Consider the following 25,556-nt stretch of genomic DNA (forward strand, 5'->3'; position numbering starts at 1 on the left):
TTGATTGTAGACCTTCAGATCCGCTCTCCAATTTTAACGTCCGAAGTCTCCAACACCACAACATTGCTTAACTTGATACTCTTTATTTCACTGACTGTGTCTTAATTATTTTGTATCAAGGGGGGCCTTTCTAAATATGGCTTGTAAGTTTTCCCGTTCTCCCACAAATTCCACACAAAACGTGGTGTACATGTACCCAATGTCATAATGGATCTGCCATCATCGACTGCCATCATTTCCATCTTCATATCTCCTTGTACAGTCTTCGGACTATATAGAGTGTCATGATCTCACTCATATCACTCTTTCGTTGCTGCTTTCTCCCACTTATCGCGTACTCTGGCACACAAATGCTCTCTGAGCTGGCCTCAATCGACTGGTGTCATCCATCGCCCTTCATCGCGAGATTGACGTCAAGCACACGAGAATGCGCCGATGACATTCAGCATGCCGTTGTTGCTGTGTTCTCTGCAATCGCGGTGTATATATAATCGCCGACTCTTTCCCTAGACATTCGTGCGATTGTCAGAGTTTTCACTACACACAACCATGAGGTCATAACGTTCATTGCAGCTAATATCGTCGTCGCAGCCCCGCAGAATACCTTTGAAGTCATGAACTCGATATCCCCGCTACATATGTCCAATGGACGCGATGAATCATTCGCGAGATCGTCGCCATCGAATGATGACGCTCCGGGCGAAAGCGAGTCCGAACTGTCCGATGTTGGTAACCCTACCGTCGACGAACCCTCGCCGGCCCCCTCAAACCACCAACCCGAGTTTGGTGCTCAAGATTCCGATGCCTCTGAAGACTCGTCGCCTGAAGATCAGGAGCAATTCGATGATGCAGACTTTGATGAAGAAGATACTCCTGCAGCAGCAGCTTTCAATGGCCAACGATCGGAGCGTTCGAGTACTGTCGAGTCATCGCGTCCTGCTAAACGCAAGTCAGGAGGCATGGATCAAGATCGGTACATGCTAGAGAATCCCGAACTATACGGCTTACGAAGAAGCGTAAGGCATTTTCACTTCCATATCCCCGAGAACTAATGTTAACGAACTTTTGTAACTATAGGCGCGTCCAGTACAAACTCGGACTATTGTATGTCGTCTTGATTTATCATATTCCTTTGCACCATATAATACAACTAGATACAAGTGCTGATTATTACAGGTCGAGTCTGATGATGAGGAGGAAGAGGAGGATTCCGATGCCGTTGCAGTTCATAGAAATAAGCGTAGGAAGCCAGAGCGTTCCCAACAATGTAGGAGCCTTCCTTGTCATGAATAAATTGGCTGTTGCAGAATGCTAATGTCGTACGCAGCTTCCAAACGCCAGACGCCAGCTCTGCAATCTGCAACTGCTTCTGATACAGACGAAACCGATACCTATGGTAGTTTACGAGCACGAAATACCACCAAAAAGAATCGCCGTCGCCAACTAGAATCCGGCAATCTCGCTCCGCAATACCAAGAAAAGAGGTGGAATAGTCGACGTGCTGCACAAGTCACGACTGGTGCTTACCAAGAAAGTGATCCCGATCTTGAGGATGAATCTGAAATGATGACACCAAATCAATGGGCAGAAGATGTTGAAGATACCTCGCCATATATCGATGTCGTCTTGAAGCACAAGATCAAAGATGCAAAAGATGCAAAAGACGAAGAGCTCACCAAGGATGATTTTGACTACTACATCAAGTGGCAGGGCAAGTCGCACTGCCATGCAACTTGGGAGACCACAGCATCTTTGGCGGGCGTTCGTGGATTCAGGCGCCTCGAGAACTACTACCGAAAGATCGTCCTCGAAGATATTTACATGACACAAGGCGCCGATATACCGCCAGAAGAAAAAGAAAAGTGGATGCTCGATAGAGAGCGCGACGCAGATGCTCTAGAGGACTATACAAAGGTTGAAAGGGTTATTGGCTCGCGAGAAGGTGATGAGGAAACAGAGTACTTCATCAAGTGGAAGGGGCTTTACTACGAATCTTGCACATGGGAAACTGCTTCATTCATTAGTGAGAAAGCCCAAGATGCTATCGACCACTTTTTGGATCGCAGCTCTAGATCTTTGGTCTCAGACCGCAAAGAGTCAAATCCTGATACCAGAGGTCCCCATGTTCCAATTCGTGAACAACCAGATTACATCAAGAATGGGCAATTGCGGGATTTCCAAATCACTGGTGTCAATTTTTTGGCGTACAATTGGTGCAGGAACAAGAATGTTATTCTCGCTGATGAGATGGGACTAGGCAAGACTGTCCAGACTGTGGCATTTATGAATTGGCTCCGCAACGATAGATGCCAAGAAGGCCCACATCTCGTCGTAGTTCCTCTGACTACCATTCCTGCTTGGGCTGATACCTTCGATAACTGGGCTCCGAGTCTCAACTATGTCGTCTACAATGGTAAAGAATCTTCACGCCAGGTCATCCGTGAGTATGAACTACTGGTCGATGGAAACCCCAGGCGTCCAAAGTTTAACGTCCTTCTCACTTCTTATGAGTACATTCTGGCAGACTCTACCTTCTTGGCGCAAATCAAGTGGCAGTTCATGGCCGTCGATGAAGCTCATCGTCTGAAAAACCGTGAATCTCAGCTATATGTAAAACTGCTTGATTTCAAGGCTCCAAGTCGTTTGCTAATTACCGGTACCCCGGTTCAAAACACCTTGGGCGAGTTGTCGGCCCTCATGGACTTTCTCATGCCAGGTGAAATGGACATCGAAGATGATATGGACCTAACTGATGAAGCTGCCGGTGAAAAAATCGCAGCACTTACCACCAAAATCCAGCCATACATTCTCCGCCGCACAAAGCAGAAAGTGGAGAATGACTTACCACCGAAAAGCGAAAAAATCATTCGCGTCGAGCTATCAGACGTTCAGCTGGATTACTACAAAAATATCCTTACTCGCAATTACGCTGCCTTGAACGAAGGTTCTAAAGGTCAAAAGCAGTCCTTGTTAAACATCATGATGGAACTCAAAAAGGCTAGTAATCATCCCTACATGTTCCCCAATGCAGAGGAGAAGATCCTAAAGGGTAGTGAGAGGCGGGACGATCAGTTGAAGGGCTTGATTGCCAGCAGTGGGAAGATGATGCTTCTTGACAGATTACTCGCCAAACTAAAGAAGGACAACCATCGTGTTTTGATTTTCAGTCAAATGGTGAAGATGCTTGATATCCTTGGTGACTATCTTCAACTTCGTGGCTATCAATTTCAACGGCTTGATGGTACTGTTGCTGCGGGCCCAAGACGTCAAGCCATTGACCATTTTAATGCCGAGGATAGCAATGACTTCTGCTTTCTTCTCTCCACTCGTGCTGGAGGTCTCGGTATTAACCTGATGACCGCTGATACGGTTGTAATTTTTGACTCTGATTGGAATCCCCAAGCTGATTTGCAAGCCATGGCTCGTGCACATCGTATTGGACAGAAGAAGCCTGTGAGCATTTACAGACTTGTCTCGAAGGAAACTGTCGAAGAAGAGATTCTTGAGCGTGCTCGCAATAAGTTGATGCTAGAGTTCATTACCATACAACGAGGTGTCACCGATAAAGAGAAGAAGGAGCTTCGCGAGAAAGCTGCCAAGGCCGGTAAAATTGATGATCCCAAGTCCTCCGATGATATCTCTCGTATCCTCAAAAAGAGAGGCCAGAAGATGTTCGAACAATCTGGAAATCAGAAAAAGCTTGAAGAGTTAGACATTGACTCTGTTCTCGAGAATGCCGAAGAGCACCAGACTGAAGTACCAGAAGGCATGGTTGCAGACGGTGGCGAAGATTTCCTTAGGAGTTTCGAATATACCGACGTCAAGATTGACTTGGAATGGGACGACATTATCCCAAAAGATCAGTTGGAGGGAATCAAAGCTGAGGAAGAAAAACGAGCTCATGAGGAATACCTCGCCAAGGTCGTGGAAGAGAATGCGCCGCGTAAGGCTGCCATGAAAAACACGGCTGAGGTCGAGCGAGAGCAACGTCTTGCAAAGAAGCGCGAGCGTGACCAAGCCAAACAAGAAGAGCTCGAGGAAAAGAGAGAAGCTCAAGCAAATCGTTTGGACCCGAAGCGTCCTCTCAATGAGAAGGAAACAAGAAACTTGATGAAAGCTTATCTTCGATACGGATCAATGGAAGATCGTGGTGAAGAACTTGTAAAGGAAGCCCGGCTTGTGGGGCGCGATGAGGAAATGATGAAAGCCACATTGAAAGCCCTTACTGAAGAGAGTAGCAGACGTTTAAAGGAAGAGAACGAAAGGGTCGAAGCACTGGAGCGTGCAACCAATAAGCCATTGACCAAGAAGGATAGAAAGGCAGTTTTGTTTGACTACTCCGGAGTAAAGAGAGTCAATGCCGAGACTATCATGGAACGTCCAGGCGAAATGAGGATGCTAAGAGATGTTGTCGGAAGCACTCCCGATTTCAAAACGTTTCGCGTCACCGACGCATCCAAAGGTGCCCACTACTCATGTGAATGGGGTGCTAAGGAGGATGGCATGCTTCTCGTGGGGATCCATAGGCATGGCTACGGTGCTTGGACCCAGATCAGAGATGATACCGACTTGGGACTTGGAGACAAGTTGTTCCTTGAAGAACATCGCGTAGACAAGAAAGAAGAACGAAGCAAGGCAGATGAAAAGGTCGCCAAGGCTCCTGGAGCTGTTCACTTGGTCAGGCGGGCGGACTATCTACTATCTGTCTTGAAAGCCAAGTACTCTGATAATCAAGCTGCCAAGCGTGCCGTAGAGAACCACCATCGAAACAACAAGAAGCACGAGCGGAACGGATCCAGAAGATCTGAGCCAAGAGGCTCTGTTTCTGCTTCTCCTGCTCCACCAATCAAGAAAGCATCTCGACCATTCGATCACAATGGTCGTGATCGAGAGCGAGATAGAGCTCGTGGTCACAACGTTAATGATTCGCGTGATTCTCGTCGAGAAAGCGGAGGCTATGGTTCTTCAACGCCTGGTATGAAGAGGAAGTATAGTGATGGAGACGATGAGAAACATCTAGAACGTCGTCCTAAGTACCGCAAGTCCGACAATGGTGAACCGGATCAGAACGAAATGCTCCGTAAACTTTTCAAGCCAATCAAGGAAAGCCTTCGACGTCTCCAAAATGGCACAGCCAAAAACATTCCAAACAAAAAGGAACGTGCTGGGGTTTTGAAAGAGGAGCTGTATAGTACTGGACTGTTCATTGACTCTATCACCGCGCCTAAGAAAGATGGATCAGTTGATAATAAACTGAAGGATAGTCTATGGTTGGTTTCTTGTCCTCCAAATTTTAAACAGTGCCTTTGCTAACATTTTCTAGGGAATATGTAATGACCTACTGGCCTAATCCAGGACAATCCACACAAGCAGTTGCATCTATGTACACGAAAGTCAGGAAGGAAAGGGTAGAGTCAGAGGCTTCAAGATGAGAGTTTGTGGAGAGGATGTCAGAAGTGCTTTAATCTCACAGCGAGAGGATCTAATGTCTTGAAGAAGGTTGCACTGGCGTTTAGACAATGGGATCATCATATTTTACACTGGCTCAAATCACGGCATGGGTTGGCGTACGGTTGACTGGATCATGGAAGGTTAATGGTGGGTTGGAGTTGATAAAACTCATAGTATGGGAGAAGGGAAAATCATTGTGCGAATTGCACCGGCGTTTCAAAATCAAGAAACTTATACTAGTCAGTTGATAAGCGACACGACACGAGAATGTACATAAAGTACGAGCAGCGGAAGTGTCGAGTACCATTTACTTCTTAAGACTATGATAGAGCTAGCTAGTTATACAGATATTGAGACAACTGCGAACAAGTTTTGACGGACCTCAGATGTGTGTTTGATAATGAGTCAGTAAGTGACTAAAGGATTAGAATGTATTAGCTAGTACCTAGATATCATTCATATCATTCATATAATATTTACAGTGCAGGAGTAGAGTTGTTCAGAAATGAAGTGATATTCCCGAGGTTGCTTTCGCTTCTTCTCTCCCGAAGAATGCTGAAGTAATCAATAATTGTATCACGTTCGCACCGCACATTTCACCCAAGTCACCTTTTCCCGAAGTCACCTTTTCCCGAGGTCCACCAGTCCCAGTGTATTACCTTTCCCAATGCAGTGATTCAATTGGATCAATACACACATAGTAAGATCTTATTACATAATCATGAACAGCTAACCCCAGAACGACCATCAACCCCATCTTACGCTAACCTTAATCTCCGCAAAAATGGAATGTCTCCACTCCACGCGTGCACGATCATATTTGGGCATCACATTCATCTAGCTTTTCATCTAGAACCGCCAGTGGACAAACCTTGGAAAACCTAATATTCACAACATGTGGGATGGGTAAAAAGTCTTCAAGCCTCGCATTCGTTTACATTGAACTATCTGTCCATCATCGAACCATATTCGAAAGTTATGTGCAACGATGCTATACTCTACATTCACCGAGTTGTACCGTAAGTTCTGTGACTTCCTGGAGCTGGTGTTCAAGTTGTATTACATTTTCGTGTGGTACGAAAAAGGACTTGGGGTGACTGATGAGGTGAGGTAGGATGCGATCCTGGCACGATAGCCAAATTTCGAATAAGGGACGCTTACTGCAATCGATTTTGCCAGCATTGTTGGGAACATTAGTGGCCAATGGAAAAGGAGGATGAAATGATGGGATAGAGGAGATAAAAGGCATAGCGTTCTGGTGGATTGATGGAAGGATTACGATTTACGGATTTTGACAATGCTTGACTTTATCCGTAATGTAATTCGGGTTTGAGGTGGGATGTTTGAAGGGTACTGGCTGGCTGATCGCCATGAACTCAAACATTTTCGTTCGTTGGTAGCAATAACGACTAGGTATGTTTATTCCCAACACGCTTTGCTGAGCCCTAGATCTCGCGTGACTCATGTCAATTTGAGTTTGTTGAAGCCTAAATGAATCAAGTGACAGCTGTGCAAATATTTCCGACGGCGAAAGCTTTTTATAACTTACAACATGAAGAGCTAGGGGCGGGCTGACAAGTTGTACAATACTTTCTCGCCTGTATTGGCCACTCATATTACTACGCCGCACTTGTACCTCAGTGTAAGATGATCAATTGAAGCTAGAAGAAGAAGAAATAATGCCAACTATAGTAATAGGACCGCTATTCGGTGAATTGACCGATGCAAAGGCTTGCAGAATTTGAAGCCTTTTTACTAGTCTACTTACGCAAGTGCATACATAGTGGATTGAGGCATGAGTTCTAAGCTTAGTCCGCTACGCATTATGGATACAAGTCTGCATGGTAAATTAATGGCCAATTGGGATTCATCGAGGGATAAGCTTTTCCACCACAAAGTTGCCAACCCCGGCTATCTGTTCTGCTGCATCAGTCAAGACTCTTGACTGTTGACTGAAGAGCTTGTTGTCAAACTAATGAATGCCTACTATTTACCAGCACTGAATGTTATTCTTGTACTTGTTCTCGCCTATTTTTGCTAGTGCTTTATTCTTTCCTACTATACAACGATCTATTCCTCTTTACTCTCAACTATACTTGTCAAATTCCGTGCTAAATTCGGTCCGACTTGCTCGTTTTACAAGGAGTTCAGTAGAAAGCTACCCTGGTATATTGTATGGTTTATATGACAGCACTTCACCCCATGTCCCCCGCATGTCTCAACCCCCGAGCTAGTCGATCTTCCCCACGAGGGCAACACCTCCGCATTCTATTTTGCATGGTATTGTTTTGTTTGAAGCCCACGAATCTATTTAAACGGTTTAACACAGATGAGATTGTAGGAGGGGGAGTGCAACGATCATGTATGTCCCTGGTTACCTGGCAACCGTGTATGAGGCATAAGCTCATGGCCAAAGATTTTTCTGGGAAAGGGATACGGACGTACAGAGCGCGTGCACAATTTATCAGAAATTGGGTGCAGCCTCGCAGGGGGTAGCTCTTTTGTGGCTTGTTTCTTGCCGAATCGAGGGATTATTTCGATTCAGTTCATGGATGTTGACTGGTCAGGGTACGGCCGGTTGGACTTATACTGTTCAGCTATGGGCAAGCTTAGAACTTTCTGTGCATAAATAAAGTGTGGAGAATCCCCAGGTCTTTACGATCAGTACTCTTGGTCTCTGTTGATCTGAAGAAGCCTGCATCTCCATACTCTTACAGGCAGACCAATAACAACTTTTCTTTCTCAATTGAATAGCAACAGTCTTCGTCATGCCTGGAGGAGCAGTTGTTCATGGCACAACGGATACGTCCCGTGTAAGTAATGTTTTCTTTTAGCTGCTATCTCTTTGTGAATTTGTGAATATCCATCAAGTGTTCTCGAGGCTACTGTCTCGATGGCAATACATCATTGGTTATTATCGAATGTCTATCTATGTATCACAATGCTAATAGTATGGGTTTTAGATCGAGGCGCCAGTAACTGCTAAGGCATACTTCATGTAAGTTCCTTATGTCAATTGCGAATCTACGAGCTCAAAACAATGACTGACACTTGCCTAGGTGTGCTTTTGCAGCATTTGGTGGTATTTTCTTTGGATATGATACAGGTTGGATGTCTGGGTAGGTTCTTCAATACCTTTATATGCTTTACCCATATGTTAATGATTTGAAGCGTTTTGGCAATGCCTTATTTCATTACTCAATATACTGGATTACCCAAACCTCCTGCGGATGCCCCCAAGGCAACTTTGGACGCATTCGCCATCTCTGCTAGCAACCAATCTTTGACAACTTCTATCCTTTCTTGTGGTACTTTCTTTGGGGCTCTTATCGCCGGTGACGTGGCCGATACAATTGGACGTCGGTTGACGATAATTACTGGTTGTGCAGTCTTCTGCGTCGGATGTATCATGGAAACTGCCTCCACTGGTCTTGGGCTTATGGTTGCAGGTCGTCTAATTGCTGGTGCTGGTGTTGGATTCATTTCTGCGATCAGTAAGTCTCATTCAATATCAGCTTTCAGCTTCGACTTGTCTAACCAGTTATCAATCAGTCATCTTGTACATGTCAGAAATTGCTCCGAAAAAAGTACGTGGTGCTCTGGTCTCAGGGTATCAATTCTGTATAACGATCGGAATCTTACTTGCCAATTGCGTTGTCTACGCTACACAAGATCGCACTGATACTGGCTCCTACCGAATCCCAATTGCACTTCAGTTCTTATGGGCAATTGTCTTGGCAGGTGGATTGTTCATCCTTCCCGAATCACCACGTTACTATGTTAAGAAAGGCCGTCTTGAAGATGCTGCCAAGGCTCTATCCAATGTTCGTGGTCAACCAATTGAGTCGGAATATATTCAAGTAAGTGCATGCGAACTTTTTACGTGCGTCTCCTCCTAATACTGCATAGGACGAACTTGCGGAAATTATCGCAAACAATGAATACGAACTCTCGGTCGTGCCACAAACGTCCTACATTTCTCAATGGACTAATTGTTTCAAAGGTTTGTGACTTCGGTTTGTCCGAGACCATTATCTTTTGCTTACGCATATGCAGGATCCATGTTCGATGGGTCCAGTAACGTTCGAAGAACATTTACTGGTATCATGCTCCAATGTATGCAACAATTCACTGGTATTGTAAGTGATATACCGACATGCCAATTTCGCACTTCCAAGTTACATGATTTTATCTGTTGGATCAGTACTAATCCATATTTCGTAGAACTTCATCTTTTACTTCGGAAATGTCTTCTTCAAATCTCTCGGGACGATCAAGAATCCCTTCTTGATCTCCCTAATCACTTCCTTGGTAAACATGTTGACTACCCCTCTTGCATTCTGGACTGTCGAACGTTTTGGTCGTCGTACCATACTTCTCATTGGTGCTTCCTGCATGATCACTTTCCAATTCCTAGTTGGTATCATTGGTGTGACCGCCGGCGAAGCCGACAGGCATAACAACTCGGCTGTATCAGCTATGATCGCTTGTAAGTATCCAACTCTCTATCCCTCATACTTGCACAAAAATTCACCCATCATGACACATACTAACCCCGCCCAAAGTCATTTGTCTCAATATCGCCGCCTTCGCCACAACCTGGGGCCCAGCCGCCTGGGTCGTCGTAGGAGAAATCTTCCCCCTCCCCATCCGCTCCCGCGGCGTCGGTCTCTCGACCGCCTCCAACTGGTTCTGGAACTGCATTATCGGAGTCATCACTCCATATCTCGTCGGCACGCAAAAAGGCGATGCGAATCTAGGCGCTAAGGTCTTTTTTATGTGGGGTTCGCTTTGTGTCTTGAGTTTGCTGTTTGCGTATTTCTTTGTTTCTGAAACGAAGGGGTTGAGTTTGGAACAGGTGGATAGGATGTTAGAGGAGACGACCCCGAGAACGAGTGCAAAGTGGGTGCCGCATAGTACGTTTGCGGCGGAGATGGGCTTGACGGGCGAGGAGAAGGTGGGGCGTGCTCATGGTCGTGGTCATGCGGGGGCTGGGGAGAAGGGGAATGTGGTAGATAATGTGGCGCAGAAGGAGGTTAATAGTGAGGTTGTTTGAGGTTTTGGTGGCGGTTAAAGGGGAGAGTGGAAGGGGGGAGGAGGAGTCATGGAATATCTGGTTTAAGCTTCCGTTTATGGCACCAGAATATTTTAAACCTTTTAGTGAGGAAAAGAGAATTAATCGTTCATTGAGTGCTTGAAAGCGCGGAGGTGTATCAATGTTGCATTGGATTGGATACAAATACTACTTTGCTCTGTAGAGTGAGTAGACCCAACCTTATTCCTTATGTGTAGAGGAGAGGTTGAATATGCCAGGCCTGGTGATCAATCGACTTCTTTACTTTTAAGTTCTATATTTTTTACTTGTTTGCTTGTCTTGTCTTATCTTATACTACTACTAAGTTATTGTAACACTATTAATAATTTCCTACTTATATTTTATTCTTCTAATATACCATCTTCAGATAATCAATGAGAAGCAGATATAATTAAATAACGAAATAGGAGGGAAATATTAAAGGAGGATTATTATTTATTGTACCTAGTGATTATGATATTTTAAATACTCTCCGCGTATAACAATTCAGGACTCACTATACTTATAATATACAACATCAGGCTTTATAGGTAGTTAAAGTGAATATCCCCCTGGTAATAGAATATTAAAGTCTGGAAGTATAAATATCAGCTAGTTCCCCATATAAATAATATTCGTAGAAATAATAAGATATGCAAACCCATCTCTGTCATTCTTATGTTCTGTGACTACGTATCTCGATGGTACAGACGAGAATGGATCTTAAGATGTGGTTTGGAGTAAATACTTTCCGATCTTTTTGGGATTGCTTGGGGAAGAGAAGGGAAGGGGGTATATGTGTAAGTTTAATTAGTGACAATATAAACTTACAGAAGAATGATGGTTATACTTGTGGTGATGATGAAGAAAATTCGTGAAAACAGAATATAAAAATCGACAGTAGAATATATCATTTAATACAGCAAATAATTAGTTAATAAAAAGATCCGAAATCTATCTTTGAGTCTTACAGAATATTTAGAAATTGAAAGTATCAAGTATCAAGTTTTCGGTTACATGGTCACTTTCATCCCCTCCCCTTTCTTACTCCTTCACCTCTTCCCATCTTGTTAAAACTCCATCCTCCCCCCCTATATCTCTCTCCTCCCCCTCCTCCCCTCTCCTCCTCTTTTTCCCTCCCCTGTCCTCCATTCCAAAAATCCCACAAACTTCCAAAACCCATACTCACTGCATTCACATAAACATACACATAAACATACACATAAACACACAAACCCAAATCCCCAATACTCCCTCAAACTCATATCTGAACCTAGATTTACCACCATATACATAATAACTACATATTCAACATCCAATTCAATATCCTATTTTATTCTATATAAATTTGAAAAATTCAGTTTACCGAGTCTAAATGTATTCGCTTACACTTACACTTACTGAATTGCCTTTTTAAGAATTTAAATAAGGGAGAATTAAGCGGAAGAATTAGAAGTAGAAGAAAGAGATAGAGAAGATCCGATAAGATGAAAGAGAGAGAGGTTTAAAGTCTTACTATATTTATTTATACATCAGAACTCAAAATATTCGATATTTAAACTCTCCATCCAGCTAGGTAGGTACTTTGAGAAACATTAATATCATTGAATATTCTCCATACGCTAGCGCACGTTTGTGCAAGTGCCTTGAGACATTTCATTACGAATGTATCTTAAGGCTGTAGAGATACTCTCATTCCTCTTCCCCAAATCCTTTCTCTTCCTTCCTTGCTTGATACTAATATCTATATCTCGGTCTTTTGCATCTCTCCATTCATCTAACTTTGCATGTGATCAAATCCATAAAACAAAGTTTCCCATCACACCCATAAGAACATAGGATTTCTCTCCTCTGCCCAGCAATGCAAACATCAACCCCATTTTCTCATATATTGACATGAGATAAAACATTCCCCCACACTCTCCCTCCGAGAAATGAAAACTAGAAAGCAGCCATGTATTCGATACCATGAATAGTGACACCAAAAATCAAATATAAGGTTACAGCATTGTTTGTATCTTTTGTGCATATACCATGCTACGTCGATACATATGACCCGTGCATGTATTAACCCCAATACGCCGTGTATAATGTAATTCGATACCATATCATGTCGTAACATTTCGTATGATCATGTATGTAATAACGCCGGAAACTCCAAACCATAAAGGTTTATGATAGGAAAATTGTAAAATGTCAGTTACAAAACGTGAATGTTCTGTAGTCGACGAATAATGTAACAAAAAAGTGTCTTATGTACAAATGAGGAAACATTAGAAGGTGTTGAATAGCACCGAACATCGTTTTAATGATCAATAAGAAGATCCATGTTTTTGGGAATTGATGGTGGAGTGATCGTTTCGTTACGATCAAAGGTTATACTATTCGGACTTCTAGAAGGACTGGGTGTCTCGGGGATGGTGTGCGTGTCAGATAGACGCGAGGATTTAACTCTTATAGGAGGGTTATTTTCTTGACGACGATTAGGTAGGGTTGAAACCTTTCTAGGTAATGTAGTTTCTGGACGCATAGTAGGTAACGGTATAGCTACTACTGGTACAGCAGGTTTCAGATTTGGGAATAATGCGGAAGTATTTGATCCTAAGAATGGATTTTCTAGTTTGGCTGGTTCGATTATTTCTGGTTTGGAGGGTAATTTCTTCCTTGGATTGTCCTTATTCAGGGTCTTGGCCTCCCCAGCACCCATTGATTTGGTAGTAGTCATAGAAAGCTTCAAATTTTCTCCAGGTAAGATTTGTTTCTTCAGTTTCGAGCTCGTTTTGGGCTTTGGAGGTGCCCTCGGTTTCTTGACCTTCGGATCGGTAGACGCCTTTCTCTTTGTCGACTTTGTAGCAGTTGTCTTCTCTGCTGGTCCCTTTGGTTTTGTAATTGCCTTTAACTTTGAGAAAGCGTTTGTAGGTGTCGGCGACTGCATTCGTGGGCTAGCTCCAGGTGTAGGGAATGCGTCCGCCGCTGCAGTAGCGTGAGCAGGTGTAACCAGCACCTTGTCAATTCCACGTTTCTTTGCAGATCCAACTTCATTTGCAACCACGGTATATTGGCCAAGGTCTTTGTCGTCCCATTTTGGCAAGCCTGCATGACGAGCGACCTCATCGCACTCACCCCGCACAATCATGTCCCAGCAATCCTTGAATTCTGGACCACCAGGCTCACCGTCCAGATTTATCCAGGCAGTAAACCCATTCTTGCGGTCCCGCGTTGTGCTGCACATTTCCTTAACCAGACGACGAATGCCAGGTATCTTTAGACTAGTACCAACAACAATGACTGCATCTGCCACTTTCTTCAAGTCCGCTGCACTGACTGCGCCAATTGCTTCCTCGTCTGGATTGTATTCGTTATATAACACCATTCTAGGTCGCATCCGGCCAATTCCGTGCCTCCGCGAACCTGCGGCAATTCTGACCGAGTCGATTTCCACACAATTGTCGCAATCTGGCGCTTCCGGACCTTCAAAAAGTGCACCATCAAAGTCTTCCAAGTGACCACATTTTGAGCAAACCATCTTTGCTAGCCCACCGTGAAGTTGAATCGTCTTGGGCCAAGGCCCTTTCGTATTCAATGGAACCCTAGTGGCAAGTGGCTCTAGTGATGTATCAATCCCATCCACATTCTGACTGTAAAGTCGCAATAATCTGCCTTCTTCTGCAAGTGTTGCTAACATATGGTGGGAACGGTGTAGGTTTCGCATTTTTCGTCAAGTGCGATAACTCGCGGACCATGGAATGGAATGAGGTTGTTGAAGAATCGTCTTTATACACCGACGCGTCAAAAAAGTTCTTTCCCGGATGATTTTAGTTTGTGTTGAGACCGAAGGCTAGAGAATAAGCCAGTGGAAGATCGAAAGTCGGGTACTATCATGTTGTTAGCAAACATTGGCATTAGAGGAATTAAGCCGACATACTTCCAGCGGAAACTGAAATCCCAGCACCAGCCACGACCACAATCTTCCGCTTGCCTCGCAGAACCCTTACCAAACGCTTCATTTGCGCATCTTGCCGTAAGATTTGTTCTTCTGATCCTTCACCAAAGTTACGCAAGTCGAGATACTCGGTTGTTCTGGCTTTTGGCTCTGTCGATTTTGGTTGCGTCATCTTCCGGCGTTTGGCAGGTGGAGGACCGTCGCAATCTGGAGCATCACCGGCCTCAGATGGTACTCTAGTATCTGGAACACTACTACATGGTGGAGAAGGGTAATCGCCCGTCGGAGAAGGCGATGGCGGTTGTGATATGGTGCCTATGCTGGAAAGAGGCGATGAGAGCGGTGATGAGCTGTTCATCGTTCCTGCCAGGGTAATTGAAGGAAGGGAATTAGGTGAAGTAATTGAAAAAGGGGGATGTTCTAATGACTCCGAGTGATCATTTTCTTTTCTTCGATATATGCCGAGAATATTGTCGAGTGCTCAATTCTGCGGGATTGGGGATTTGTTGTTGAGGTAGATGTTGGTGTCGGTGGTTCGATATGGTGGAATAGAAAGAAAGATATAAGGTCATATTTCTGGGAAGTGCAGAACCTTTAAGTTTGATATGCCACTAGTTGGTTATAATAGATCTATTCTGGATGGTCTCGCCTAATCTGGAATGATCCGACAGCCTTTGTCATTGTGACAGTCTAGGAGAGGATTAAACACTTGATTGTAATAACAGATTGAATATATATCTCGATATGAATTAAAAAGGAAGAATAGTAGGAGGTGTATTATATTGTTCATCATTTCATAATGTTCTAATTTTGATTGAATCTATTTCCAAATGGAACGAATCGCTCTATTCTACATGGGGTACCAAAATCATTATCCCCATTGTGCCAGGTCTATGATTTGGCTTACTACCCCATCATTTTTAGTTCTGTACTGTTATGCACATTCTTGGTACCGGCAGTAGCACATGAACTGCACTGGACCCCCTAGAAATGACGGAATTCTCATTCGGAGGTCTCCTGAAGATCTACCTGGTGTTCATTCCATGAATCCGCTTAAAAAGAAGGAAATAACCTCAATGATTAATAAGATATCAATAACGCCTAATTGAAATAACATTATGATTAGGGCTCCGAAACCCCTCTCTCACGTTTGCAAATGGTTTGTTTATCATGATTTTTCACATTTTCGCCTTCTATGACGCTTCACTCCATTTTCTTCATTCACCCAGCAACATCTTCAGATCCACTCGTGAATCAGATTTGGCATAGTCTACCCGCTTAATCCTTACTAGCCCATGACTTTCATGCAATTTGGCGAGGTGGAACTTTCCAATTCATACTTCACATGAATAAGGCTGGAACAACTTTAAACCTCATTTTTATCATCACGCATTAGCCTTATCATCAATTTTTTGGGGAGCTACTGGGTAAATCGTAACCATTCGTCATATACCCTTACTTTAATTTGCGGGGAGCATGTTACATAATATTCAATAATTCTATTCTCTCGACTTTATTAAAGGACGTTCAAGTTGTTAGCAGCTATGAAAGCTTGAAAGGACATTCATTCCTACATTCCATAATTACTCGAGTTAACCGACAGACCTACACAAAGAATCCGCTACCACAATTTAACCACCATTAACCTGTCGCTCAAAGGTTATGCCACTCATGATGGAGGACGTTGAAAATATGGATGTTGATATGGATGATCTCTTTGGTGATGGTGCTGGATTATCTTTACCTTCTAGACCACCACCATCAAAAGAACTTCACCAGAGGATTGATGAACTGAGAGGAAGTGGATGCTGCCAGTGAGAATCCCGAGGTTCCAGCATTTTACCCTACTAACTTTGCTATGTGAAGAGGTATTGCTTGGTCTAAATGGGGAAGCATTGCTTCTATAGCTCCAAATGGTAATGGTCTCGAGTTGAGGAATTTACGCTGTCATCCTACAGATGGTACATGGGGTTTAAGTAAGCCAACCTTAATCCCTCAACTGACGAATAATCTCGATGGTGGTCCATTAAAGCATCTTTCCTGGAGTCCGACTGGCTCAGAATTAGCCGTCATCGACTCTGCTGGCCGTGTAACCATTTTGCAAATATTCTCCTCCTTAAACAAGCCTGGCATAATACGTCCTTGTAGCCCGGAGCCTGCAGATGATCTACATGCAGTTGTAGGTTGCTTCTGGTTAAATTTAGGCCCATTTCAAAATCGCCCGGTAAGGACTTTTCTTGACTGATTTTTTGCTGTCCTAATCCGTTCTCAGTCCGGTAGACTACAGCACGGTCCAGCGGTTAAGGAAGCATCAGGCTTTCGGTACGATGCTTCTCAAGCTCCCATTCTTGGACCTAGCCATCCTATTCCCTCCAAATCGGCATTTTTATATGTCACTTCCAATGGATCATTACGACTCTTGTGGCAACAAGGTAACAATAAATGGTTTGAGTCACATACTGAACTTGAGAGCATTGTTTCATCTGATGACTTGATCACGCACGCAGCAATATGTGCGGAAAGAAGTAAGTGCTGGTGTATGATTATGAGAGGAATTGACTAATCTCTTTCGTCAGCACCTTCGCTTCTGATTGCACTTGCTACCGGGTCCAAGCAGTTGCGCATAATCCGAGCTGGTATAGACTGGGGCATGCCTCAAACACAAGAAAAAGTAAACCAAATGACATTATCCCTGAATGCATCGCTTCGAATCAAGCCACTTACTGTAACAAGTTGGATGCATGATGTTCCAGGAGATACTTTGAATCCGTCACACCTAGAATCTTCAATGGTGCAACTTTCTCATCTCAAGTTCTTATCGCCATGTATAGATAGTAAGAATCATATGACACCCCCAATAGTTATGGCCGTTCGTTCCTATCTACCTGGGCCAACCTCTCATTATAATCAAGAGGTCTATTCCACTGTGGATAGGTGGGAGTTTAGAGAAAGAAACCAACAACCTGTGCATTCTGCCTTTGAGCATTTGTCATCGCGTAAGGGTACCGATGGCCCACAATCGACAAAACCTGTGGTACGTTACATACTTCATTTGATATAAATTGTGCTCACATTTGTAGTATACTGCACAGCTTAAGAAGCTTGAAAGTTTCACAGTCAATAAAATCGTCGTTGCCATGCAAACTATATACATTGGAAGGGTAATTTGCTTTGCATATAGCGATAGTTCGGTGGATTACCGGGATCGAATCACTATGAATGAGACATTTAATGATGGAGATTTGGATCGAGTTTCTCATCTCTCTCAGATTGGATTTTCTTACACCGAAGACGAGCCTTGTGAGTGTTAATCGTATCATGTTGGATTATCTAATATGTTTTAGGTTTGCAAGTTGTGTTATCTCCAAGTACCTGCTCGTTGGCTCAAATTACGAACGATGGAAAGGTCAAATGGAAACAATTAGACTATCATCTTGGAGAGATTGGATCAAGTATGGAGGATCGTATGTTAATTGTTTGTTCTTTCTGTGAAAGAGTTGCTAATGAGATACAGCACGTTATGCCGCGATGATAACTGCTCTATCCACATCTTGTTCTACGTCGGTTATGATTTTCATAAACTATGATGATATCATTGCGACTGCTCATAGTTTTGCAAAAACAAAAGACAGTAAGCTCATTTTCTAGTCACAATACTCTGTTCACTTACTGATGTATTCAAGACCTTGCATATGACTGGCTTAACGAATTAGCTAAGATTTTGAAGATCACTGTTGATTATTCGGAAGAAGCACATTACGATGTGCTGATACGAAATACTACCATACAATTGTGTCTTAGCATCCAAAACTCATTAGGCTTTAGAGGAGATTTTAATCCCCGCAAGTTTGCCGGAAAATTCTCATGGCTGGTTCTACAATTAAGAAACATTGTTGTGCTTGTAACTATGGCTGCAAATATGAAAGTTCCCGGTCCAACCCACGACAAGACCTCAACACCCTTAGATGATCCAGGTATTTACTATTTTCATCTCATTACTTCAACCATCTAACAACATCTTTAGAGGTAATCAGTGCCCTCGCTGGCTCCGTTCGTTGGGTTCTCGATCTTATGGCATGGATAATCGACACCCTCCTTGATCTTCCCAGCAGTCTACCTGGAGAACTATCTTTGACCGATCCGGCCAAACTTTCACTGCCAGATCTCCTGGCCCATCTCCACACCCAAAATAATGTAACCCTCCATCTGCTCCTTTCCTCCCCTACGCGCGGCTTCCTCACCGCCATCTGCCGTCGTCTCCAACATCTCGACTACGTAGCTCGCAAAGCTATTGCGACGAACACTAATGCTCAAAACCAACCAGGAGGACAAGGACAACAAAGCATTTCTCCCGCTTTGAGAAGCTCTTATGTACAAATTGCCCAGTTGACAAGTAACTGCATAGTGCGCATTAAGACGTTCGAAACTCTCCTCTCATCCCTAACTTTATCAGTCAAATCAGCATACGCAAGCCATAAACCACCACTCCCAGTCAATAATTCTAGTGGGCCATCACGTAATGGTCTCGAAATGAAAATGCTTTTTGGCGGAGAAATCCCAACGGCATTCAAACCCGTCATCATAGACCTCTTCAAAGGAGTGCAAGATAACAAGAAAAGTAATGAATCCAACACGGCACCAGATAATGCAGGAACCGGGCACCTATCCGCCGTCCGCCTCGAAATTGAGCCTTCAGACCTCTGGTTTGCAGATTTCACAATGCTAGAAGTAGAAGAGGAAGAAGAATGTGTAGCCCGACGAAAAAATTCTGGACTAACAATGGATTGTTTTAGAAAAACATGGCTAAGCAATCCTCCACCTTCCTCCTCCAAATCTTCCTCGACCAAAAATGCATCATCATCAGCAGCAGCAGTATCAGGAGACAATCACCTAGCACCAATACCCGGATTCGCAGCCTTTGGACTTGCAACACCAGGGACGGCAGGAAATGGAAATGCAAACGCAAACGCAAATGCAAATGCAAATGCAGTAACAACGATGACAAAACGCTGGAGAAGATGCGCGAGGTGTGCGGCGGTTATGGAAGATGTGTTGAGTCAGAGACCTACGTTACAGTGGTTGGTGATGCAGCAGAGGAGATGCTTTTGTAGTGGCTATTGGGATACGCTTCAGCAGGGGGAGATGGCTGCTTAGATTTTTGGTTTGTTGGTGGAGAGGGAGAGGAGAGGGAGGAGGGGGAGGATGGAGCTGTTGTGAGGAGAGTTATTTTTGTATGCATATGGATGTGTATTAGTGGGTGAATATATAGATATAAGGAAGGATACTGATATAAGAACTAGGTAAATAAAGATGGATGTGAAAAATGAAATAAAATGAAATAAACAAATAAAAGTTGTAGAACCTATTAATTAATTTACTCCGATGGAAATTTATGTTTGTTTATATCTATACACACACGCACACATACCCATACTCACCCACTCATATTAATCAGTCTTGTCTTCTTCTCCTTCTTTTCCAACGATCATACTGCTACAACCATATCACACCCGTATACTCATTTAAACTAAAAACTACCGAGGTAGAGATATCATATAATATAAACATCAAGGTAAAACTAGATAGAATATTCTTTGTGTAAAAATTTCACTCCACTCCATTTCATTCTACACCGAAGAATTTGAATCTTCCATCATATCGCTATCCCCTCTTCCTTTCAACCAACCCCCCTTTTCCCTCCCATCTCAAAAATTAATAGAACCGGGAGGTAGGTAGGCATATAAATAGTCCAAGAACAATAGCAAGATAAATAATACACGTATTGAGCGGCTTCAATCCAATCACACAAAATTCTCTATTATCTTAAAAATTGCTGGTATTTGTATGTATCAGTAACCTAGGTACCCGTACCTATCTGTATCTGTACCCAAATCGTAATGCCACATTGCAGGGTATGATTAACTAATTGTTCTTTTCCCATTCAAAGGTCCATCCATCTGCACGTCCTCCATAAAATCTCCCGTCTATTCAAACCCCCATTCCATCCCATCCTAAGGTAAATTATAACCACCATTAACCGCATCAGCTAATTCACTAGTATTTGGTCGATTCATTGCATATCTCTCATAACTATCGATGTACAATTCATCCATACTAGTGGTAGCCTTAACAAACTCATTATTCTCGATGGCATCGAACCAAATTGCCCATCGGCTACCTGGTTGAGGATCTTGCCAGCCTCGATAATGTTTAAGAACCCGACTGCAGCGAAGGATCCAGGGTGCAAAATGAACATCAGTGTAAGAAAGAGTTGATCCGAGGAAGAATGGACCTTGAGGATCACAAACATCAACGATTTGAGATATTTCATCGCGAAGTTTCCTGGTACTTTCGGCTTGCTTATTGAAGTCTTGGTTCTGGAGAAGTTGATAAAATGCGGGGACGATTTTCCGATCAATCTAGATATTTATTAGTGGTGTGATCTAAGCAGGAAGAGTTGGAGCAACATACATGGTCACTCCAAAGTCTACAATGAGCTTTAGCTTGAGCATCCTGAGGAAGGAGAGGTGGACCAATTTGAAGATCCTCGAGCTTTGAGATATCAGCATTTTCCCATTTAATCATCGACGGAAAAGCATTTCCACAGATTTCAGTAGAAGAGAGTAAGTAAATGGAAAACTCACATATTCCATCAATACAGTACTTTCACCACAACCCCAATCTCCATGACGAATAGCGGGAACCAGCCCCCTAGGATTGACTTCTAACAAAGATTGAGGCTTCTTATATGGATCAACTTCAATATATTGATACTGAATACCCTTGGCTTCTAAAGCAATCCATACTCGCTGAACAAAAGGACTGTCACAAAATGTTAATTGATTGTGGGGTTTCACTGACGTCACATGGCTTCCATGAATGGGGACTTACCAAAAGCAACTGGCGAATAACTTCAAATCATTCTCCTTGGAATGTTTCTTGACGGTGCTCAGAGCTAAACCACTAGCTCTCTTGTGGTAAGTTTTCTGTTTATCAGTCGTGTTAGCCATTTTGTTCAACAAATATCAGACTATTGCTTTTGTAGGGATGGGAGGAATATTTAGGTGAATCTCCACAATCATGCTTTGAAGATATCCACTGTTTTGAATGAAACAATGAGGATTGGAATGATGTAGTTATGCATCACGCCGCTAGGAGGGGTGGTGGCAGTGGTAATGGTAACCGAGACGTAAAGATCTACAGTAACCCAAGTCTCGTGGCTGTATTCCCCCAGTGGTACATGTTGGGTACAGTGGTGCTAGTATAATCGGTAGCTCTTACCTGTGTCTTCTTATCTTCTTTTTCTCTCTTTTGAAGAAATCGTACAATACTGTTCTTCTTGATCTCATCACTTCTCTTCAAATCATGCTTATGAGGCCCTGCAACACCATCACCCTTACCATTGCCACCATTCCCATTGACACGTTGAATTGTATAGTATCGTTGGCCTGTTGCGCCTGGATGATTTGGTGGGATACCTATACCATTTAAAGGAAGAGCAAATTGTTGTTGGTGAGCTCCAGCTTGAGCAAAATAGTTATTGGCTTGAGATGGATCTCCTGACGGTCCTCCATCTGGTTGAAAGTCTGCTCGCAACATAGCACCTGGAAAGTACTCTGTAATCTTAATCTTGACATCACAAAGATCTCTTTCTCTTGCAGTGCGCTTGCGCTTCTTTTTATTCGGGTCATCAGATTTGGCAGTTCCTGGTGGTCGACCTTTGAGACGACAATCCCAATAATGAGAAACAAAAGGCTTGCGCTTATACTTTTGAGTAGATCGATGAGAATAAACATTATCGACGTGAGGAAAGTAAGTGTTATATCTGAAATTAATTAGTTAGCACATCCTCATTTTTGACCCAGATATTATGAACATACTCTTCTTCACTCAAGGTGATCATCTCATCAACATTAAATAACTTTTCTCTCCATGCTTCCAAATTTGGAGGATTAGGGATGATCTTGTGAGAATGATGACCGGTACTTTTTTGATCTGATTCATCTGGCGTGCCAAATAAATCATCATCTTGCTGCAAAGTTTGCTGCAATCTGCCAATGGGATTGTGATGAAGAGGAGGACCTGCAGTCAAGATTCCAAATTGACCTTGTCCAGGATGCTGCTGTTGTGGGGTATGCGGACTACCCGTGTTTTGAACATGCATCTGTTGGTGAGCATTATTTCGATCAAAAGGAATGGGAGAAGGATATTGGTGAACCACCGAATGTCCCGTATTTGGATCCTGCAAGCTTCTCAAGTCTGGATAGACGGAATTGTTATCATCTTGGACCAAACCCGACAGATCGAGACCCTGCTGTGATGCAAGAGTGTGGTGACTGAGATGAGGTTGGCCATGCTGAAGAGCTTGTTCGGCTTGCGGCTGTAGTTGTCTGTAGGGAGTGGGTATCTGCTGGTGTAGACCTGAATTTACTGACTCCATTTTGAAAAGCAGCACGGAACATGCGTGGAAACACAATACTCGCTGCTTTACTGTATTATGATGCTTTGGCGCGTCGCCGCTATCCGATCGATGGAGTGGAGTTTTGTAAGCCAGCACTAAAAAGGTTAAGTATTGTTACCAAAACTTGGGTTTGGGGATGCACGAACCGGTCTTGTCGCGGGATCGGTTAATCTTCGGGCCGTTCCTTGACAATTGATAGATGCCTCATTGATCTGTGAGGTCCTATTAGGATAACCTTACTCGTATATCACAGCAAAAACATATTAATATAACTGGGATGTTAAAATGAAATAATAACCTAGGTCTTGGTGGAAATTAATCGTAATCTTTTTATTTCATTATAATATACCCATCCCTAACGCCACTTTCCATACAAACATATCACATCATAATATGGGTATCATCCATCCTCTCCAAACCTCCTATATCCTAAAATCTACCACCCAAAACCCTCGGCATGTAAATAAATCCCCTGAGCTCCCGTCCCCTTATGAACCGCCCTATCATTACTAAATCTCGCCACCGTAGTCCTCACACTACTACTCAGCCCAAGAGGCCCACAAACCGCAATCCCAGTTTCCCCCTCGGCTTTCTCCAATAGCTCGCCTAAAAGAGGATGGAAATCAGGTCTTCCGCTATGAAACACCGCACATGGTAGAATCGATGATCGAGTTCCTGAAGTGATACTTGATGCGCTGGTGGTTTTTGGTTTGGAGGTGACCTTGTTACCTTTCTCATCAATGGATGTAATCCCATCGTCATCCGTATCAGAATCAACAGATATACAGCAACAAGGACCAAGACTTTTATCACAAGCACAGCAGTTAGCTTCAATGTTATCGTCTCCGGTTGTGAAATTGTTGTCACAAGTTACGTGGATCCGGATTGTGAGTTCGATACCGACGGCGTCCAGCTTCTCGGCTGCTGAAGTGAGCTCATCTGCAATCCAAGAGGTCCATGATGTATTCTTAATGATCCAAACAAACACTATTCGCTGGACTGGTAATCGGGCGCTTTGTGCACGAGATGCGATATCAAGAAGGATTGGGAGTGTATAAGTTGTACCGGTTGAGCCTGAGATAAGAAGAACAGTATCGAAAGCAGCATAGTCGACAGTTTTACCATATGGCCCATCAATACGGGCTTTCCATGATGAATTTGATGCTGGTGAAAATTCTGCTGCGTACAATAGGCGACCTGTGAATCCTTTGTGTCCTTTAAGTAGGAATACAAGCTTGCCTTCGTGCGATGAAGGCGTGGAAGCAATTGTCGCCGGATGAGATTGGAGAAGTCCAAGTTGAGGTATTGAGAGGAGAACGTGAGAACCAGGCGTCCAGTTCTTGACAGTTTTGCTTTCGATGCAAACTCGAGTAACACCACCCTCTAAAACTGTCAATGTTGCTGTTGGCGTATGAATGTTGTTCCAAGCATATCTTCCGGTGCGGATCATCCTATCGATTATGTACAATGCGATCGGGATATAAATGTAAACTCTGGAGTATAGAGCTGTGTCAGGAAGATGAATCATAACGGCAATGATGAATCCTAAGAAAGTGATGATGTGCTGGACCACGAAAAACTCATAGGAGAAATTTCTAATAGGCGCACAAGTGCTGATGTTCATCCATATCAGAACCGCATATGCTCCCCAACCGGTTGGAACACATGAGTCAGTAGAATATTCCAAATGTCCTAGGTCGTATGCGTTCCAAGCCAAATGAAGGAAAATCACATGAAGAGTGACAAGAAACAAAAGGACCCTGGAAGTCCATCGATGGACAACATTCAATCTCTCGTATGAGATACCACTGATTAGTCCGATTGGGCTATTCTTTCCAGCAAGGAGTATTAACAAAGGAACCTGTGCTACCGCAAGCCAGGATGCACGAACACCTAATGAAGTAAAATGTTGCGCTCCGGGAACATTGTTATTGGCAAATTCAAGGATCATAACCCACACTAGATACAAGACCAAGAGGATGATGGTTCCAAAAGGGGGAATCTTGAAGAACTTTGCTGCAATGGAATTTGGTGGTATGAACTGGGGATATGATGCTTCACGGCCAATTGCGGTTATTGTAGCCAATGAAGTCGTAAGAAAGTTGGATGGTGATGCTGGCCGGGCTCGATTTGCTGCAGCCGCCCTCAATCTATGAGAAGAAATTAATGATTGTAATCCACCATGGGGATCATGCGCTTACCTAGTAAATGTGGTAGCTTTCTGTGCAAAGTTGAGGAAAGCAGCTGTAGCGATCACCGCACAGACTCCATACCAGAAATGTCTCGCAGCAACATTCCCTTCTATCTGAAAAATAGAATCATCCAATATTTCTCCCAAAAAATCAGCAGCTTGCGTCATATTCTCATTCAGTGCTGAGCCATCTGATGGTGCACCACCCATGGTCATACCATCTGACATGTCCATCTTGAAACAACTGAGGAATGAATTAGAATTTATAGAAAAGCAATTAAAATCAAGGTCGAGTCCTGCTCTCAGAGTTGTCTGACAATGTGACAATGTACCCAGCAAGACGGTACACAGAGTAATCTCACAAGAACGTTGACACAAGAAGCTTTGGGAAATTCCAAGTGAACATCAAGAAGTGCGCAATACAAAGTTTTTAAGA

General features: G+C 43.4%; 7 protein-coding genes across 7 annotated transcripts; 3 read left to right on the forward strand and 4 right to left on the reverse strand.

The window, feature by feature from the left end:
* Window positions 1–136: 136 nt before the first annotated feature.
* Window positions 137–5,432, forward strand: SS1G_06618 (hypothetical protein; the record flags this gene model as incomplete). Its single annotated transcript, XM_001592327.1, has 7 exons — window positions 137–143; window positions 592–1,016; window positions 1,078–1,104; window positions 1,177–1,267; window positions 1,328–2,440; window positions 2,525–5,270; window positions 5,324–5,432. The coding sequence occupies 7 exons, from the start codon at window positions 137–139 to the stop codon at window positions 5,430–5,432; spliced, it is 4,518 nt and encodes a 1,505-aa protein (XP_001592377.1).
* A 1,428-nt stretch (window positions 5,433–6,860) lies between these two features.
* On the reverse strand, window positions 6,861–7,275 carry SS1G_06619 (predicted protein; the record flags this gene model as incomplete). Its single annotated transcript, XM_001592328.1, has 3 exons — window positions 6,861–6,896; window positions 7,001–7,070; window positions 7,220–7,275. The coding sequence occupies 3 exons, from the start codon at window positions 7,273–7,275 to the stop codon at window positions 6,861–6,863; spliced, it is 162 nt and encodes a 53-aa protein (XP_001592378.1).
* A 944-nt stretch (window positions 7,276–8,219) lies between these two features.
* On the forward strand, window positions 8,220–10,507 carry SS1G_06620 (hypothetical protein; the record flags this gene model as incomplete). The annotated part of the gene is made up of 9 exons (XM_001592329.1): window positions 8,220–8,264; window positions 8,415–8,449; window positions 8,511–8,570; window positions 8,623–8,945; window positions 9,004–9,311; window positions 9,361–9,454; window positions 9,508–9,590; window positions 9,676–9,940; window positions 10,017–10,507. The coding sequence occupies 9 exons, from the start codon at window positions 8,220–8,222 to the stop codon at window positions 10,505–10,507; spliced, it is 1,704 nt and encodes a 567-aa protein (XP_001592379.1).
* A 2,323-nt stretch (window positions 10,508–12,830) lies between these two features.
* Window positions 12,831–14,826, reverse strand: SS1G_06621 (hypothetical protein; the record flags this gene model as incomplete). The annotated part of the gene is made up of 2 exons (XM_001592330.1): window positions 12,831–14,131; window positions 14,451–14,826. 2 exons carry the CDS (start codon window positions 14,824–14,826, stop codon window positions 12,831–12,833), a joined length of 1,677 nt encoding a protein of 558 aa, XP_001592380.1.
* Window positions 14,827–16,142: 1,316 nt separating this feature from the next.
* On the forward strand, window positions 16,143–19,622 carry SS1G_06622 (hypothetical protein; the record flags this gene model as incomplete). Its single annotated transcript, XM_001592331.1, has 9 exons — window positions 16,143–16,282; window positions 16,335–16,557; window positions 16,756–16,993; window positions 17,045–17,502; window positions 17,549–17,768; window positions 17,813–17,932; window positions 17,983–18,099; window positions 18,152–18,442; window positions 18,493–19,622. 9 exons carry the CDS (start codon window positions 16,143–16,145, stop codon window positions 19,620–19,622), a joined length of 2,937 nt encoding a protein of 978 aa, XP_001592381.1.
* Window positions 19,623–20,479: 857 nt separating this feature from the next.
* Window positions 20,480–22,908, reverse strand: SS1G_06623 (hypothetical protein; the record flags this gene model as incomplete). The annotated part of the gene is made up of 6 exons (XM_001592332.1): window positions 20,480–20,887; window positions 20,940–21,020; window positions 21,113–21,290; window positions 21,360–21,454; window positions 21,750–22,293; window positions 22,349–22,908. 6 exons carry the CDS (start codon window positions 22,906–22,908, stop codon window positions 20,480–20,482), a joined length of 1,866 nt encoding a protein of 621 aa, XP_001592382.1.
* A 457-nt stretch (window positions 22,909–23,365) lies between these two features.
* Window positions 23,366–25,354, reverse strand: SS1G_06624 (hypothetical protein; the record flags this gene model as incomplete). Its single annotated transcript, XM_001592333.1, has 3 exons — window positions 23,366–23,732; window positions 23,916–24,755; window positions 25,131–25,354. 3 exons carry the CDS (start codon window positions 25,352–25,354, stop codon window positions 23,366–23,368), a joined length of 1,431 nt encoding a protein of 476 aa, XP_001592383.1.
* Window positions 25,355–25,556: the final 202 nt, after the last annotated feature.

The sequence above is a fragment of the Sclerotinia sclerotiorum genome, genomic scaffold (genome assembly GCF_000146945.2).
Source record: "Sclerotinia sclerotiorum 1980 UF-70 scaffold_8 genomic scaffold, whole genome shotgun sequence".
In the NCBI taxonomy this organism is placed as follows: Eukaryota; Fungi; Ascomycota; class Leotiomycetes; order Helotiales; family Sclerotiniaceae; genus Sclerotinia; species Sclerotinia sclerotiorum.